This window comes from Notolabrus celidotus, chromosome 22 (genome assembly GCF_009762535.1).
Source record: "Notolabrus celidotus isolate fNotCel1 chromosome 22, fNotCel1.pri, whole genome shotgun sequence".
Taxonomy (NCBI): domain Eukaryota; kingdom Metazoa; phylum Chordata; class Actinopteri; order Labriformes; family Labridae; genus Notolabrus; species Notolabrus celidotus.
In genome coordinates, this window is record NC_048293.1 from 22,628,977 (window position 1) to 22,648,015 (window position 19,039).

Consider the following 19,039-nt stretch of genomic DNA (forward strand, 5'->3'; position numbering starts at 1 on the left):
TGAAATATGTGTCCCTGGCATGTCTACAAATCCCCCGAGAATGAAAAAAATCCATTCTGCCCCTGTTCTGATTTCTCCACCTTTCTGTAAATGTGTGTGAAACGAGCCGTTTCAGACTTCCGTGTTTTTGTTACGTAACAACAATATCCGGTCTGTCACGGAGTCAGAGCTCGGAGCTTGTTCAGCCCATAGACTGTATAAAATAATACTGAATCCCCCCTCCGTTTTTCATTACCTGCACAAATGTGTGCTAACAAGGAGCTTAGGAGGGAGGCATGCTAGTTGTAGGCTGTCTTAATAAACACAAAGGTCGGTTTTACTCCCCACGTCTGCAGATTTGAAGATCTAGTGGATGATTTTTATTTATCATGGATAAGTGCTAGCGCTAATTAGCATAGCCACATAGCTACATGTTCATAGCTGTAGCTGTAGCTGTGTACGAAGACACACGTCGACATACTGACAAATAAAACAACAAGAAACACAAAATATGTGACCAATCCTTCAGAACGGTCCTGCTACAGGCGCCTCTCCGTCAGGATCAGATTCTGGATCAGATTCAGAGGGTTGAAGTAACGGGATCTGTGAGCAGCCGTGTATATTCAGCCAACATGTAAACATTAGATCAACGTGCTGGAGAGCCGAGGCCACATCCACTTCCTGAGGGGGCGTGGTCAGAGAGAAAACAGAGTGTTCTGAGGAGGACTGAAGAAGAGGGCTTTTCAGGTATGCCAAAATCTGATTTCAAAGTGGTTTTTTGAGCATAAACTTTAAAGACATGTTTTGGGGACCTCTTAGACCAATATATATTGATGACAAAAGCGTGATATGTCACCTTTAAACCAGGCTGTTAACATGTTTGATTTACTGTAAAGATCAACCTTATACTCCCTGGCTTTTGCTTCCAGCCTCAAGTGGACGCTTAAGGAACTGTAATTTCAGTGTCAGACACTGAGAGGAACTCACTCCGGTACAATTTCTCACAAATGAACCGGGATATATATTGGGAAACTGTCCTTCTATTTATGTCTTAATTCACAGGGTGTGTCTCTCTGCTGCCACCTGCTGTTTGGTGCCGTGTACTGCATTCAGGATGCATTTTCTCTGCGCCCCGTGTAGCTCCTTTATGTTGAAATGAAGAGGCGCACATAAACATGTACGGCTTACAACAAGAGTCAAATGAGACGAGGAACATGTGACCCACCAGAGGTTTCAGACACATAAAACATTTAATCACAGATTATTCATTAAATGCACTCGCTCTATAATATTTATCTAAAGTTATTCCTGTATATATATTTTTTTTACCTTCATTGGTAAGAGCAGCTGAAGACAGACAAGAAACATTGGGAACAGAGAGTGGGCAGCAAAGGGCCGTGCATGGCTGGGAGTTGAACCAGCGACTGCTGCATGAAGAACTATAGCCTCTGCTTGTGGGGCTCATATTTGTTTTTCAAATATGTAGTTTAACCTTAATATACGGTCCAATGTCCCCTAAGAGTTACGCTATCCATTGACAGATGCTGCTCTATTTGGATGCAGTAAAACAATCAAGAGAAGCTTCTAACTCTGAGCATGCTGCTGTTTGGTTACGTCTCAGCTTTCTGTTCATGAATGACAAATTTTAATGAGCTGAGGAGGTGGTGGAGACCAAATCAGAGTCTAAAGTTATACTGGACTTATTTCTGTCCTCAGGGCTCAACACAAGACAAAGTAAATGTTGTGTTTCTGTAAATGTCTGTATCTAAATGTTCCTTCTGACTGCTTCACGCAGGGATTTTGATCAAATTGCTAATTTTCCAAAAGGCATTTTCTGGATTCTGATCTAACCTTTCCTTCCAATTATTCCTCGCTGACATCTTCTTCTTCTCTCCTCATCGTTATCAGATAATCATTTTAAACCCTTTCTCTCTCCTTTTCAGATTTAACGGCATGCTCTACATCGACCTGTGTAAGAACGGTGACATCGATTACTGCGAGCTCAACGCCCGCTTCGGAGTTCGATCCATTATCGCAGATCCTGTCACCTTCAAGTCCAAGAGCAGCTATCTGAGCCTGGCCACCCTGCAGGCCTACACCTCCATGCACCTCTTCTTCCAGTTCAAGACCACGTCTCCAGACGGCTTCATCATCTTCAACTCCGGAGACGGCAATGACTTCATCGCTGTCGAGCTAGTGAAGGGGTGAGTTTTAAGATCGTGAAAGGAAGCTTGTCAAACTTTTGAACTCTTAATCCATCCTTTATCTGTTCCTCTTATTTCATTAAAGGTTACAGGAGGATGTTCGTCTCAGAAGTTCTGTTCGAAGTGTTTCAGTCATCGAAGTTCTCTCACAAGCTTTTTGAAATCCTCTAACCTTCACTTACTCCCTCTTTCAGATACGTCCACTACGTCTTCGACCTTGGGAATGGACCGAACCTCATCAAGGGGAAAAGTGATCGAGCGCTGAATGACAACCAGTGGCACAACGTAGCCATAACCCGGGACAACAGCAACACACACACTCTGAAAGTGGACGCCACCACAACGATTCAGAGCATCAACGGGGCCAAAAACCTCGATCTGAAAGGTAGAAGAAGGACTTCCTGTCTTTGTTACTCCCCGTGTGTCCAGTGTGCGTACAGAAACACTGGATTTAGATGTTCATTGACTTAAATAGAGACATATATTTAGTTTGTCCAATGTTTGAAACAGGATGGGAAGGGTAACTCACGGTGAGAGCTCATTCAATGCCTCAAATTATGAAATTAACTCTCTATGTCTTTGTAAGGACCCAGCTGATAGATGGAAATCCAACAGGTCTCTTCTGTCCCTCATGTCTCTCTCTTTTCTCCCTGACAGGTGATCTGTTCATCGCTGGACTGGGCCCGGGCATGTATGCGACCCTTCCTAAGCTTGTGGCGTCCAGAGAAGGCTTCCAGGGCTGCTTGGCGTCCGTGGATCTGAATGGTCGCCTGCCGGATCTCCTCAGCGACGCCTTGTTTCGCAGCGGGCAGATTGAGCGCGGATGTGAAGGTACACCGTCCCTCAGAGCCGAGCCCGATTTAAACAACTACAACACAAACTACAACTCCAACTCCAGCAGCCCGTTCTCCCTGCTCAATGCTAACAGTAGCTCCAGCGCCCTGCTCCCGTACCGGAGCCCCTCCGTTCTACTAACTCTACTCGTTGCCTCTCTTACCAACTGTTAGTCAGGCCAAAAATCCAAAACCTCCTCACCCACAAGCCCGCGAGTTATCGACCACATTGGTCGCCCGTTGAAACCCCCCCTCAAAGCAGATTGTGCCAGTGCAGCCACAGAAATCCTGCCAGGTGCTCCGTTTTTATCTTGTGCTTTTGTAGACTTCCATCTTCTCCAGAGTTTTGTGAATTAGTCGAACAGATATCATCGAACAGGACGGTGCAGCAGAGCTCCTGCAGGGTGTCTGGCTCAGGTGTCGTCTTTAACTTATTTTGAGTGTAGAGACAAACGTGCACATTTGAGCTCTGTGGAACATTTTTAATCTTTTGATAAAGAGGAATTCTGACATCGTTGGATCAAGGCCAGGGGCGTCAGTTCAGGGGCCACATACAGACCAAGTTGATTTAAAGTGGGCCGGACCAGTAAAATCATAACATAATAACAACAACTCTAAATGTTTCCCTTTGTTTTAGGGCAAAAAAAGTACAAGAACATTCTTTAAATATTCACATTTAATGAACTATCTTTCTACAAAAACAGCTGTTGTATTTTTCTCCTTGATGAGTCTCATAGTGGGACCAATATTTCACTCTTCAACCCTTCTGTTATGTTGTGGGTCAAATTTACCCTTTTTAAAGTCTATTTTTAGGCATTATATGCCCTCCAAACCAGCTAAATGCAGCATCAACATCATTTCATAGAAAAAAAAAAATCAAAAAAAAAAATCCATATCATGTAAGACTATTGTATTTATATTTAGGGCTTTTCAATGTACATTTAAAAAAAGTTTTAACATAAATTTTTAATGAAAAAGGAGCGAGTTATCCTCATTGAATTATGATCTGTGAGAATTAAAGAACACCAATGCACTAAATATATAGATTTTAAAGGTTAGTAATGGAATTAATAATGAGATTTAAAAAATGTTTATTGGGATTTTTTGGGGGTTCTGACACTTTCGGATAATTAAATATGCACCGGGTCAAGTTGACCCAGGGACATTATTGCTGTCCCTAAAGGCTGATTTATACTTCTGCGTTGAATCAATGGCGTACCCTACGCCGGGGGTCCGCGTAGCTCCTGTACCTACGCCGAGGCCTTCGCACGTAGCTGACTTGCACCTCCTCCAAAATGTAACTCCCCGTAGAGCCGACGCGGACCGCAAGCTCTGTGATTGGTCCGCTCGGCTGCTTTGTCTTTCCCGCATTTACAGCACTTCCGTGATCCCGGACATCGGCCGCACACCGTGTATTTCATCTCCTCCTCTCTATTCTTCATGTAATCATGTCTGTATGATAAACAGCAACATGTATCAGCTGTAGATTAACATAACACGCTCTGAAACTCTGTGGAAAAGTAAACAGAGATCGTAGCGGGACCGGAAGCAGGCGGCCGGCTATCAGAGAGACCGCGCTGCCCTCAGGCGTTTCGGCGGAGAATTGCTGCGCGACACGGACACACCGACGCACAAGTATGTGGGGCTCATGTCCGCGTCAGCCCCTGCTGCGTAGGGGAGACGCAGAAGTATAAATCAGCCTTAAGAAACGAACATAACAGGAGGGTTAAGCCCTGAAACCTGCTGGGAACACACCGAGCACACAGGTTACCCATTCACCTGACACAGAGTGAAATGTTTACTGCAAAAGAACAGATAGATTATAATAATGAAGAAGGTAAAGTTGATTATTTTGGACCCCTCAGCTCCAGCATGAACAGTTTGCTTGCTGGACAGTGATGTATGAAGGGGTGTCGTGCTAGTGTTAGTAGTTAGTTGCAGGGGAACTTTTTAACCGGGGTGGCCAAACTGAGGCTCTCACATAGGCAGGGGTGGCCAGTGCATTTACAAATAAATAACATTTACCATTTCTGGCTTCACAACCTACATTTATTGAAGTATTAAACAGTTGTTATATTCCTTTTGACTTACAAAAACAAAAACATGACAAAGTGGCATAAATCTTCTAAGCTTCATTCTTTAAGGCAGAGCTGTTCAATTAAATATTTGGTTCGATTTTCAGACTAAGGACATGAGGTGGGCCGGACATTTTTAGCAGACAGTGAGCAAAGTTAACCATTTAAAAGAATAACAAATAGATAAGATAACAAACACACTGGATGTTTATTAACGTATTGCCACATCCAAAAGGGCATGAACACAATAAAAGAGCAGCACTTGTCAGTGTTAGAAAAATGTGTCTTTCTTGCCGGACCCAAGTCACAATCATTTGGCTGTTGCTTTCGGGCCGCATGCCGCACTAATAAAGAAATCTACTGCCAGCCTTTTAACTCATCCCAAATTATAGATTTGAACAGAAACCCCACTTCTGACGAGGCAAACAGCCAATCATACTTTAGGGTTTTGGTGTGGCCCCTTGGGTGGCCAATTGGATTTCAAGAGGTGCCAGTGTCACCCTTGGTCACCCCTCTGGACACGCCCCTGGGTAGTGGATCATCTTATAGTGCTCTAAAAAGTCTTTAAGAATCACAACCAGAGACAAACAGAAAGTCATCTATTTTCTCACTTTGAGAAAAAAAAGTCACATGAGTTGGGGTGCTTTGGTTGTTAGCTTCTGCTTGCAGCTGAGAGACCTGCAGGCTGTAATGACCTCAATGTAAGAACTGCACCAATCAAAGTATCAAAGTACCAACAGTTCTTGTTTCTGCCCTGAGAGGCTCAGACTCTGGATGCATGATATGGACTCTTTTAAACCTGATAACTATAACCGTCACACTCAGCATCTTCTCTGGACTAACTCCAGAAGTCCGTCTGTCCATGGTCAGACTCGTGTGGCTGATGTTGTGGATCAGACTGAGAGTGTGTGTAGAGATCACATCATACAGGGTAGGCAGGGATACATCTGCAGGGTAGACTCAGGATCACTGTTCCAAACATTAGCTGCTGAAATCCTCGGTCTTCTTCTACTAAAGGAGAAGGTGTCTCATCAAGTAACCTCACTTATTGTGTCATTCATTGCTTTAGCTTTGAGCGTTGTCTCTGCTGAACTTTCTGCAGATCTCAAACACCTCTCAAATCATCACTGCTAATAATAATGCCGTCATCAAATTGATGCAGCACAACAAACATATATCGGCTACTGCAACTGATGAATGCTGAATTATTAACAAACAGTGCATCCCACTGAAAACACACATTCCTCGGTCTTGACGCCTCGATTGGACGATCAGTGTCTGGAGTCCAGGAGAGGGTTAAAGGCACTGTAACATCTGCAGAGCTTAAATGTGCAGTTTGACACCTGACCCTGACACCATTCTGTCGGAGCGTCTCAGATCTCTATCAGACTCCTGTCCTTCATGTGATCACAGAGGAAACCTGGCTTTCATCATGTCGACTGCGTTCATGCTCACTGCTGCATCAAACCGGGCTTTGAAACATTTTGCATGAGCAGGAATGTCAGTGTGGACGAAATGTTTCCATCCTCCGTGCAGGCCGGACATTCGTTCTTTCTTTTTGTGGTTGTTTCCGTCGTCGTCTGAAGGTTCTGGACCAGCTTCCACTACCTGCTCCTGTTTGCATGCTGACATGTTCCGTACAGCTGTTTCTTCTTCTGCCTGCCATCATCCACCGGGACATTGAGTGTACTGTACGTTGTTTTTTTTAACTTCAGGAGCCCCGTGTTAGACGAATACATGTGCTTGTTGATGTTTCATTTGATTAAAAACAGCATTCTGTGTACTGTGCGTCCTCCTCGCTGTGACAATCTGAATGCTTTAATGCGATTCTTGTTGACTGGACTGTATGTGCTGCAAGAAAGCAACGATTGATTTATTTTTCAAAATAAAATCTCATCAATCACAGTCTGTGGGTGTGATCCATGGCATTCTAACGTCTCATGTTGATGTCTGCTTGTTTGTTTGCTGTATTTGTTTATTTTCTCAGATGTATCATGATTGGTTGATGAGTTGTCGCCTTGTGCTGCTCGCATTTCATTACAAGCTTCATCACATTAACCTGAAATGTGCTTCTCAGGCCAGTCAGCGTCTCAACGCTGCAAAGAACTCGAACCTTATGGAGTGTGTTCGTCTCATTGTCGGTCAAAATATCTTATTACACTTTATATAAGATACACTCACCTGACAGGTCCAGATAAAGGTCTCATTTCAAGATGTTATCAGCCAAAAATTAATAATAATAAGGCAAGGCAGCTTTATTTGTATAGCGCATTTCATACACGAGGGCAACTCAATGTGCTTTACATTAAAACATTAAAAGCATTGGAAACATTCAGACAAGCATAAAAGAACATAATTCAAATGACAAATATAATAAAACAGAAAGGAAAAGGAAAATTAGAAATATATTAAAAATTACATTAAAATTTTAATTTAAAGTGAGTTAAAATGAGCTAAGATAGGAAGGCAGTGGCAAATAAAAAAGTCTTAGTCTTTGATTTAAAAGAGGTGAGAGTTGGAGCAGACCTGCAGCTTTCAGGGAGTGTGTTCTTGGTATGTCGAGCATAACGACTAAACGCTGCTTCACCATGTTTCGTTCTGACTCTAGGGACTGAAAGCAGACCAGTACCTGATGACCTCAGAGGTCCAGGTGGTTCATAAAGTAGCAGCAGATCAGCAATGTATTTTGGGGCCTAAACCATTCAGTGCTTTATAAACCATCAGCAGGATTTTAAAGTCTATTCTCTGACAGACAGGAAGCCAGTGTAGAGATCTAAGAACTGGAGTGATGTGGTCTACTTTGTTGGTCCTTGTTGGACTCGAGCAGCAGCATTCTGTATGAGCTGCAGCCGTCTGATGGACTTTTTAGGGAGTCCTTTAAAGACCCCGTTACAGTAGTCTAGTCTGCTAAAGATAAATGCATGGACAAGTTTTTCTGCATCCTGCTGAGACATAAGTCCTTTAATCCTTGATATATTCTTAAGGTGATAGTAGGCTGACTTTGTGATTGTCTTAATGTGGCTGCTGAAATTAACGTCTGAGTCTAAGACTACACCAAGGTTTCTGGCTTGGTTTGAACATTTCATCTGTACAGATTGAAGCTGAGCAGTAACCTTTAACCTTTCTTCCTTGGCTCCAAAAACAATCATTTCAGTTATTTCTTTGTTTAACTGAAGAAAGTTCTGCCTCGTCCAGTCATTGATTTGTTCAATGCATTTACTCAGTGTTTGTATGGGACTATAATCCCCTGGTGATATATTATATTATTATAACAATAATAACTTTATTTAGAACATTTAAAAACAAATGTTTAAATAGTGCTTAAAACAGAATAAATTGATCAACAGCAGAGCAATAAATTATTTTCATAGAACTTTGATAATACAAATAAAATGATACATAATAATAATAATAATAATAATAATAATAATAATAATAATAATAATAATAAATAAATTAATTAATTAATTAATAATACAACTACAATAATAAATAAAGGGATGAAGTCACATAAAAGCAATTCTGTAAGTCCATATTTTTGGATTCTAATAACTTTAAATATGACGTATGTCTTGACTTGTCTGGTGAATGCAGCTTGTATTAGGTGTGATGAGATATGTCCATCAGTATGAGACAAACACACTCTTTAAGAGTCGACTCTTTGCAGTGAAAGCCAGTCATGGACTCCTCAGGTTGCAGCAATACACAGAATGACCACTAGATGGCGCCACTGCACTGCCAGACATCACTTAACTGAGCAGCACAGAATAACATGATCACCACCTCAGCAGATCAGAAGCAGGAAGCTGAGTAAGTCAGATTAATCCCCCAGACTCCGCCCCCTCCTTCAAATTATCATCAGCTGGCCTGGCCCTGATCCTGGTCCTGAACACTCCTGTAACAGGGCAGCATGCAGCCCCTCAGCAGGTAAGTCAACACTCATACACACATTTTTAAAGATTAAAGCAAAGGGACATCTTTTAAATCCTGATGTCGTCTGATCCTCGATGTGACCCTCTGAAGGGTTATATTGGATCTGAATCTGTCTCTGTCAGTATCCAACATGTGAAGGTTTGTGAAAGTCTCAAGTTTAAGTTGTTGAACTCTTCTGACGTGTGAGGGGTTAGACCCGATGACAATAAATGTGTCTTTTAACCTGAATTTTATTCTACTATTCATCCTGAAATAACAGATGACTTAATTAAGTTAGGGCCCGCTTTGGGCTTCTATACTCACCTCATACATTGAGCTGTTACCTGTCTGTAATGTGAGCAGAAGTCTTAAACATGCTCATCTAAACCAACCTGCAGAAATATAAAGAATAATGTTTAGAGTCTGTCAAAAGAAAATCTTAATCTCAGGTGAACAAACCCGGCTCTAAGTGTGTGTGATGGGTTTCTCTTCAGGTCCCAGCACCACCTGTCAGGAGGACTCCTGCGCCAACATGGGGATCTGCATCCAGCAGTGGGAGAACTACACCTGCGACTGCTCCATGACGTCATACACCGGCACTCAGTGCAACGACCGTGAGTACTGAAGTCACCCTGAATCACATCAAACATGTAGCTCACACTGTGGACTGATTTGAGAAGACGCCTGTGGTTTAAAAACTCAGACTGCACGGCCGCGTCATGAGATTTGCATGACAGAGGGTCAGTCCTGCTGCACACACGGCTTCATGCACGGTGGAAATGAACCGCAGGAACATCGACCTGTTCTCCTTTTGCTTGTTGGCTGTCAAAGGATAAGTGTTGTACCTCTCAACACGGATCCTGTTTGCACATATTTGAAGGTCTTGCGTCAGACCTTTAAGTTTAAGCTTTAAGAGGAGGGTCCTTTCATTTCAGCGTTAGCTCACTCTCCTCAGAGCCTCCAGACTCTCTTCATAGAAACATTTCACTTCACAGAACACAAGTTGTTGGTCTCAATCTTCCTCAAGTTATCGGTTTGTGTGAAAAATATGTGTTGCAATAACTTTACACAATAATTCAAATCACCTGGTTTGAGGAAAGAACCTTGAACTTGGCAGTTGCAAAGACACAATCTACCACTGGAGGGCAGAGCAACATCACAGCTCAGAGAGAGCACACAGGAAGAGAACGCAGCCACACTAAACGATTGTGTTTGAGCTCAATGTTTCTTTTTTCAAGTCTTCAATGTCACTGTTTTAGAATAAATTACACTTTTAAAAGATGGGAGGGGATGCACATTTTTTAGTGTATGGACCTCAGAAGTCTCAGCAGAGGGGACAGTGACTGATATGTAGACTTTAACAGTATCTCTATCTTTATCGGTGCAAAGAGGAGCTGCAGCTTGACACAACAAACATCCACGGCTTGTCCTGCAGGGAGCCAGTTATTGCATGTTATAAATAATATTAATAATAATAATAATAATGCATTTTATTTAAAGCGCCTTTCCAAACACTCAAGGACACTTTACAGAGAGGATAAACACAATAAAAACAACAAGCAAAGTAACACCAAGTTAAAATGAGGCAGTGAACTTAAACAGAGAATGCAGATTTGAACAGATGGGTTTTGAGTTTTGATTTGAATAAGGGAAGTGAATCAGTGTTACGGATGTCTGGTGGGAGTGAGTTCCAGAGTTGGGGAGCAGAGTGACTGAAAGCTCTGCTCCCCATGGTGCTGAGACGGACAGGGGGCACATAGAGGTGGAGGGAGGAGGAAGACCTGAGGGAGCGAGAGGGGGTGACAATGTGGAGGAGATCAGACAGATACGGAGGGGGGGGTGAGGTTGTGGATGGCCTTTAAAAGTATACAGGAGGATTTTGAAGTTGATTCTGAAAATGACCGGGAGTCAGTGGAGCTGCTGGAGGACGGGGGTGATGTGGTGAAAGGAGGGGGTTCTTGTAATGATGCGGGCTGCAGAGTTCTGGACCAGTTGAAGCTTATGGAGGGATTTGTGAGGGACACCGAAGAGAAGTGAATTACAGTAGTCAATACGGGAGGTGACGAGACTGTGGACAAGGATAGCAGTGGTATGAGGGGTGAGAGAGGGGCGGAGACGGTTGATGTTGCGGAGATGGAAATATGCAGACCGGGTTATGTTATTAATATGAGAGTGGAAAGAAAGTGAGCTGTCGAGGATGACACCCAGACTCTTTACCTGAGGGGAGGGGGAAACTGTTTAAAAGAGCAACAAGGAACCTTTAAGTATCCACGTGAGGCGCACTGCTCTATCAGCTAACTCCAATCTAATCCCATTTAGTGTTGCACAAACCTTAACAGACACAACTTCTTCAAGGGTCTGTGAAAACTTCTTTATAATACCAGCTCAAGGCGGGATATTTACGCTTGTCTTCAGTGTAAACGTCACAGAGGCATGATGGTGCTGGATCTCTGTACAATGATGGAGCTGGCAAGTGATGATGTCTGACTTCTGGGGATGAGACTGTGCTCTGAAATCTGGGAACAAGTCTCTGCAAGGTATCACAAGCGTCTTTCAAATGTGCACTTCTGTAAAAGTCTTTAAGTTTTCCAGAACTTTGAAGCAGTGAAGTTTTGATGTCTGTTCACACACATCCTTCACAGTGTGAAGTCTTGCCTGTCTAACGAGGGAGGCAGTGAGGACATGATATCGAAAGCGTGCTGTGAAAGCCACCGCGCAAAGTTTGCAACGTTGAAGTGGACGAAGCAACAGAGACAGTTTTTAAATTTATATCGAGGCTACGTGTAATCGGCTTCAACCTCAGCTCATCCTGTTACTTGTCGCTCTTCCGGGTATTCCTGTCGCGCGATATAAACGTCACCCTACTTTTATTTAAAATATTTTATTTGTAACTTTTGTAATGCAACTACAAGACAAAACAAATACAATCAAACAGGGGCTCAGACATGTGAAATGAAATAAAATAAAATTGATAAAATGAAAAATAAAAAACAGACAAATAAATTTATAGAAAACACGTGAAGAAAATGTTTGTTGAGAAATGATTTTAAATAACAAAATAAACGAAGATAAGTGTAGTGGCCATTTGTCATAAAAAACTCAAAGAATAATTAAAGTATCAAACTCAAACTTTAAAGCTGGGGTTGGGAGTCTGGGAAAACCAGCATGGATTTGAATGTAGCTTTTCCTCATGACTCTGTCTAACCCCTCCCCTCCTCCCTCGGAGCTCCTCCAAAACGACGCCCCCCCCGCTCACATGCACGAGCGCCGCTGATTCTCGACCATATGATCGTGACTGATTCAAAACCGGTCCTAACCAAAACATTCTCATAGTGAAAGTTAAAAACACAAACAAACATGGCTGCTGTTAGTACTCACAACTAGCATGCTAGCATTATCCAGTTGTACCGGTGACACGATATCAGGAGAAAAGTTATAACACATATATAATACTGTAACAGCTCTACTGTTTGTTAAACGTGTTCAGTGTAGATGTTCTTAGTTCCTACAGTGTTGACGGTCAGTGAAGGCATCAGGAGAGGTGTAGAGTGTGGGAGTGGGAGAGAGGAGAGACAAGAGGAGAAGTTCTTCATTCATTCAAACATTGATTGTTGTTTTGTTGGTTGTCGTGATCACGGCCGACAGTGACCGGTTATTAAAGCTCAACGTGTTCACCAATCGGCTCGTCATCACTACAGCATCCGGACGGACGCTACAATAAATATATATTTTCTGTAGGACTTACTGAACGTCATTAATTATTCTGCTTGTTGGTGAGAGCTTTTTAGACTCTGATCCGGACTACAGTCCTGAGCAAAGCACCTCATCAGGTCAGAGGGGACTGGCCCGGGGAAATGTACGCGCAAGAGGAGGGCAGAACGGCTGGACGGGATTTGATTGGTTTAAAATTTGGGGAGCCAAAAAACGGTGATTGGTTGGTGTTTTCCCAGGTTTACTACTTTTTTTCACTCTTTTTTAGGAACACATCATGTAATGATTGCCATCAGGACATAAAGATCATTTTAACCAGTATGACAAAAAGTGTATCTAAATCTGATTACCAACCCCAGCTTTAACTAAACTTAATCAAAGGGTCACTGATGCACCGTGGGGATGTGATGTACGCAGGCAAAAGTCTAATGTCCATGCAGGAGTTCAGCGGTTTTCAGTGGTTTATTTCTGATGGAAGCAAGCAAACAAGAAGGAACAAATAAAATCACAGCTCCTGCTGCCTCTGTTGCGCTGGTAAAAAAACATAGGCCCACCCAGGTGCATGCCGGCCTTCTGCCACCTGCCTACCTAAATGACCTCCGGTGCCCACAGTTCCTCATTACCAAAGAAACAAAAACAAACAAAAGAAATACTAAATATTCAAAAAATCTAAATATACTAAACAAATGACTAACAAAAAGTATAACCCCCAAATCTAACTTAAATGAGTTATAAAAAGAAAAGTTTAGATAAATCTAACAACTAATACTACTTATTAATTCCAAACTAAATAAACAACTAAATACAAAAAATAAACAAATATCTCCAACAATAAGTAATAAATTAAATAGAAATACATATATACACATAAACACACATATGCACACACATGCATACGTATGCATACACATACATACACACATAAATAATGTAGAGAGAAAGCAGAGAAAAAAAACAACATAAAAAGACCATACAAAGCTGCCAATTATAATGCGTACTCTGGAGTGCTTCCCATAGGAAAAGAAATTTAGAGAGGAGGTCTCAAAAGTGTTTCATTTATGTCTCCTAGACAACAATGAGATCTGTTTGAAAGCAAAATGAGACTATAGCTTATGTCTCCTGTTTCTCATTCTTGCCTTTAGAAAAAAAGTTGCAAAAAGTCTCAGCTTAGTCTCCCTTTCAGTTCAAAAGGAGATCTCGTCAGAATCTGAAATGATTCTCAGGTATTTCTCAAGTTTTGTGACTCCTTTTGAGCTCAGGTGGAGAAATCAGGGAGCTCTCTCAATTGTCTAGTGGCCTAGCGGACTAAGCGCCCCACATACAGAGGCTACAGTCCTCGTCGTAGGGGTCGCCGGTTCGATTCCCGGACGGTCGACCATTTCCTGCATGCCTTCCCCCCGCTCACTACTCCCCACATTTCCTGTCTCTCTTCAGCTGTCCTGTCAAATAAAGGCCAAAAGGCCAAAAAATACATTTAAAAAAAGAGAAGAAAATTAGCCATTAATGAGATCTCTCATTTAAGTCTCAAATAAGACTCATGTAATGGTCTCAACTATTTCTCCTAGTGAATTTTAGGAGAAACGAATGAGAACAATTTGAAACTTGAATGAGGCTGAAGTGAGAATCTCAATTTTGTCTCCAGATACTTAGAAGAGAAAGCTTTGAGCAATAAAATTTGCCTCTGGGATGTGTCAAGTCTGCATATGTATAAAGAAATTCTCCACTTCCATCACACGTCAATCTCATCCAAAAAGGCAAGGAACGGGCTCCAGATAGCTGAGAATGTCTTCACAGAGCTAGATTGCAGGAACCTTAGTCTCTCCATTTGTATGACTGACATCATGTTAGAAATCCATTCCTGAAAAGAAGGAGGGGATGGAGACTTCCATTGCTTCAAAATAAGTCTCTTGGCAACTATCATCCCCAGTGCTAGTGATCTTCACACAGAGGAGGAGAGATCCTTAGTGGACTGTGAACAGCCAAAGATTGCAAGTCCAGGTTCTAACGTTACCCTACTTCACGTGGAAGTTTTACTCTGGGACTTGCAGGAAAGTTTGGGTGAAAGTTTAAGATGCAAACGAAGCACACCCTGAACATTTGTGGAACTTTTCAGGAGTTTTGTGCTCTCCTCTCCGGACGTTGACTCCCCTCTCACCCTACGTCAACACAAGCAGCTGGAGATCAGTGGAGCAGGACTCACAGAGTGAAGACGTATACAGCCTTTTCCACACAAACCTGTGATGTCAAACGGTGATAACTCAAATGAAGAAGCAGTTCTTGTTTCCTCTTTTCGTGCACGCGCTCACTCAGGATCTGCACACTCAGACAGGACGCTCCGACGCAGGCAGCTGTCTGTCTGTTGACTCAGGGTTGCATCATTGCCCGGGTCCAGATGGGGGGCGATGTGTCCTGGCCCTGCAGATTACTATCACAGAGGAATATTTGATTAACTAAACCATTAAAGGTCTCATTAGCGGGTCCATTGCCTGGTCAATGATCTCACTGCAGATGAATGCAGGACATTTACAGAGGCACGGGAAAACACCGCCTGTTCAACTCTCAGATAAAATAAAACATTATTCCTGCTTTCAGGAAAACTTTACTTCATGAAGAAGATGTAATAAAATACCTCTTGATAACGAACACACTATGAACACTGTGGATCCTGGTCTGAGATCTTAGAGTCACTGAAACCCCTTTCAAACAAGACCTCCTCACAACTTCAAGAGAACTTCAGGACGTAAAGGTCCTGACATTTTTAGGACTTTGCCTCTCACAGCGGGAGATCGTCTGACACCAGACTTCCACCAGATTTTAAGGAACGCAGCACGGCGCAGGACCTCCGGACAGCTGGAGTCATGTGACCGAGGTTTTCCCACTGTAATCACTGAATCAAGGATTCTCCTCCTCCTCCTCTCCTCATCCATGTTGTCTTTCTGGTCCTCTGAAAATCTCTGACCTGTTGACTCCAGGCCTGGCTCCGCTCATCATGACAGTTTGTTGTTGTAGTTAAGTGAAATACGATCTGGTGATAACACAGAGTGTTTGATTCTGAAAATTAACCGGATGTTTTCATTTTGTTTTGGTGCCTGACTTCCTGTCCCGCTCCATCTGCTCTGTTGAGATTGATGCGTCGTGCTCCGGCATCCGGCAGAAGTAGAAGTCTTGTGTCTCTGATCCGGAGGGCTCCGACCTGCCGGATCTGAGACGCAGCTGGAACACAATGGAGCAGATCCAGTGGAAGTTAACACATTGACTAGAATAGAAGCCAGATCTGGTGCTGTGACAGCTCAGAGACGGACTGTCGGATCTGATGGAATTTGGCCTGGAGACTCTTGCAGCTCTTGAGTTTTCTGGGTGGGCTTCAGGTTGGTGCAGGGGATTGTGCTGCTACCTCATAACACGAAGGTTCCTGGTTCTGGTAGTTTTAAGGAGTTCTGTGCACGTGTGAATACAGCTACAGCTCTTCTTTTGTTTAATCCATCATTTCAACTTTTATCACTTAAGATATTTTGACCAGAAACACTTCCTTTTGTAAAACTCAGGATGTGTTTTACAAAACATCGTTATCTTCAATATTAAACACAGTCCGATCTTCAGTGTCTTAAAGACTCCTCCCCGATGCACACGAGAAACAACCGGAGGAGGATTCAATCTCTCACTGTAGGGATGCTTTGTAAGCGAAGCAGCTTGAGCTAAAAAACACAGAGAGACGTGCATTAAAGAAAGGACGTCATCTGATCTGTTTCAAGCTCAGCCCAACCAATCAAAAAGTACCTGGACGCCGAGTCTAAGATCTGGCTCAGGACTTCAGTGCACGCGATCGGCATCAAAATAACCTTTACTGGAAAGAAATACGGGACGCCGGTTTGTAAGGAGCTGTGTGAAGACGCTCTGTGTTGTCCTGCCAGCTCCGTTAGGGAGGGTCTTGCAGGTATTCATGTTCCAGCGTTGATGGGGGGGGGTGGGCCATCTGGTCACAAGTGAGCAGGCTGGCAGGCAATCAGAGCAATCGGCGGGGTGACAGAGAGGCTATTTTCTCCTTCACTGGTCTTTATTTCAGTTCTGCTGCATTCTAGATCATTCCCATCGATCCCCCGACCTCCTCAGCCCTACCCCGAGCGTTAACACCAGGAGCGTGAAGCTGTGTCTTTATGCACAGCAGCCCCACTTCAAGCCTGGACCGGCTTTACGTCTAGTCCTGGATGTGTAGAAGTTTTTGAAAATGAAAGCGTAAAAATCAGCGTCCGTACGAACAGAAATCATGCTTTACCTGCTCTTTGTTTTATTTTAGCTTTAAGGAGAAAGCACAGACACATTTAAAACTTTTTATGAAGAGGAGACAATTAAAGTTGATTCTCAAACTGATGGAAGGAAACGCTCGGTATTGGGAAGCGAGAGCGTCAACACGAACATCCAAATGAAGCATGATGAGCGCCTGAAAGCGATGGCTGCTCTGAGCCACAATGTGTGGGAGACTTAGTTGTAATGTGAATTCAACCGTGCAGAAAGCTCCTGAAAACTTGAGCATGTGTGATCACAAACAGCTGAAATCTTCCCCCGAGAAAGATGTGTACAAGAGGTCTACGTGAGCCCCGATGTGAGGACAGAGCAGGAGTTTAAATCTCTGCAGCTTTCCTGTCAATAAAAACATGTTGATCTGGACTTTTAAGGTAAACCTGGCTGATTTGAAGTCCAATAAGATACTTTGTGCTTGGAATAAAACAAAAAACACTTAAGTTTTTCCGCCGCATCATAACGCATCCATCTAGGAACCCGACCACAGTCTGACGATGATTTAGCCTCTCTGAGCCACGGCTAGTTTTCGTGTCTTTGCGGGCCAGTACTTGGTTGCACAAGCTCTACTTAAGGTTGTTATCATGGTCAAGGTTTTACGGCGTACTTGAGAGCCATGTAGCACCAAACACAGATAGCTGTGTGGATCTGAAGGACAGGAGTGGCTACACACTTCCTCTACTGTTGTGTGTTTTAAAATAAGTGCAGATACGCTTTTTAGTCCGTATGCATGATATATTCCTCTGATCGTAGCGGTCTGAGAGCTGTGTGAAGGTTTGGAAAGGTGCTGAACTTGCAGCTGAATGTCATGGTATCGGTGTCAGCTCCTTCCTGGTCGGTGCAGATAGCAGAGTCTGGAGGAGGAGGAGCCGATGCGACCCGGTCGTCTCTGTGTGTTATGCAAAAACTGGAAATGAGCTGTGTTAATAAACTGTTGATAAGTGGAGGCTAATGTGTTTATTGACCTTCACCTTGCATGTCTGCCTCGGCTGCTGTGTGTGTGAGAGCTTCACAGCGCTCGGTTCCGCCTTGCATAAATCTGGAGCAGGAGGTAAAAAAGCTGGAGAGCAGGAAATGAAGAGGGGGAGGGGGAGGAGGTGGAGGGCAGCAGGGGCAGGAGGAGCCGGCGTTCTCCTGCAGGTGGAGGAAAAACAGCCATGCATCACGGCGGACAGGTCATTTGAACAGTGCAATGCTGCGTCTGAGTGTTCCTGAGATTAGGGAGGCTAATAATTTCTGAGGCCCGTGCTTTATGTTAATGTGACAGGCCTCGCTGTTTATTTCTGCTGAGGCACCGTCTTTGTGGTGCTTAATTCCACTTTAATGGAACTGTTGTGTTAGTATCAACAGCCACCTCCCAGATTTACAGCCGACCTGAATTAACTGCTTTTTACGGCAGAGGACGTCCTCTGATTATTCTGCACGTGTGTCCACAGAAGCAAGGACACTTCAGACGGACCAACTTTCCTCAACAAAAATAAAGAATCTCACTCCGACATGTGAAATGCTTCTGACAGCCAAAGCTGGGCTTTTGTACTGCGTTTTCCTGGAAGGTTAAAGGAGCCATTCTCTGCGAGTTTGGGATGTTTCTCTTTGAAAGAAACTTGAAAGAGATTTTCAGTCTCTTATTTTTTCTCATCACTCTGATTTTTCACAGCTTCGCTATAAGCTCTAAAAATAAATCACACCATGAATGAAACCAGTGGAAACAGACTTCATATATTTATGTGGCTTCCTGGCAGCAACCTGGTCTCTTAAAGACGAAACATTTTGTGTTTTAAGCAAACTGAGGAGGTAAAAGAAGAAAGCATGTTTCCTGTAAGTGTGCAAAATATCTCACTACACTTATTAGAAGCCATACTGACCCAACAAGTCCAGATATAGATCTTACGTTAAGATATTACAACCCCAAAGTAAGAACTAAATTCCTTGCAATGATCAAAGATGGCTGCCAATGCGGCAACATTTTCTCAAACTAAGTTTAACATTGTGTTTCAAGAAACTTATCAAGGAAATAAAACTCCGGGGC

At 43.1% G+C, this 19,039-nt stretch overlaps 1 protein-coding gene and 1 long non-coding RNA gene across 2 annotated transcripts in view; one reads left to right on the forward strand and one right to left on the reverse strand.

Moving 5' to 3' along the window:
- nrxn3a (neurexin 3a) overlaps window positions 1-19,039 on the forward strand; it is a 161,743-nt gene that overhangs the window by 115,391 nt on the left and 27,313 nt on the right. The window contains 4 exon segments of the mRNA XM_034675290.1: window positions 1,923-2,183; window positions 2,378-2,568; window positions 2,841-3,014; window positions 9,498-9,617. Coding sequence (XP_034531181.1) covers window positions 1,923-2,183; window positions 2,378-2,568; window positions 2,841-3,014; window positions 9,498-9,617 — 746 coding nt within the window.
- LOC117806370 overlaps window positions 17,282-19,039 on the reverse strand; it is a 31,357-nt gene continuing 29,599 nt past the window's right edge. The window contains exons 5-6 of the long non-coding RNA XR_004629655.1: window positions 17,982-18,144; window positions 17,282-17,899 (exon numbers count right to left, since the gene is read on the reverse strand). This is a non-coding gene — a long non-coding RNA (uncharacterized LOC117806370). The remainder of the gene's footprint in view (window positions 17,900-17,981; window positions 18,145-19,039) is intronic.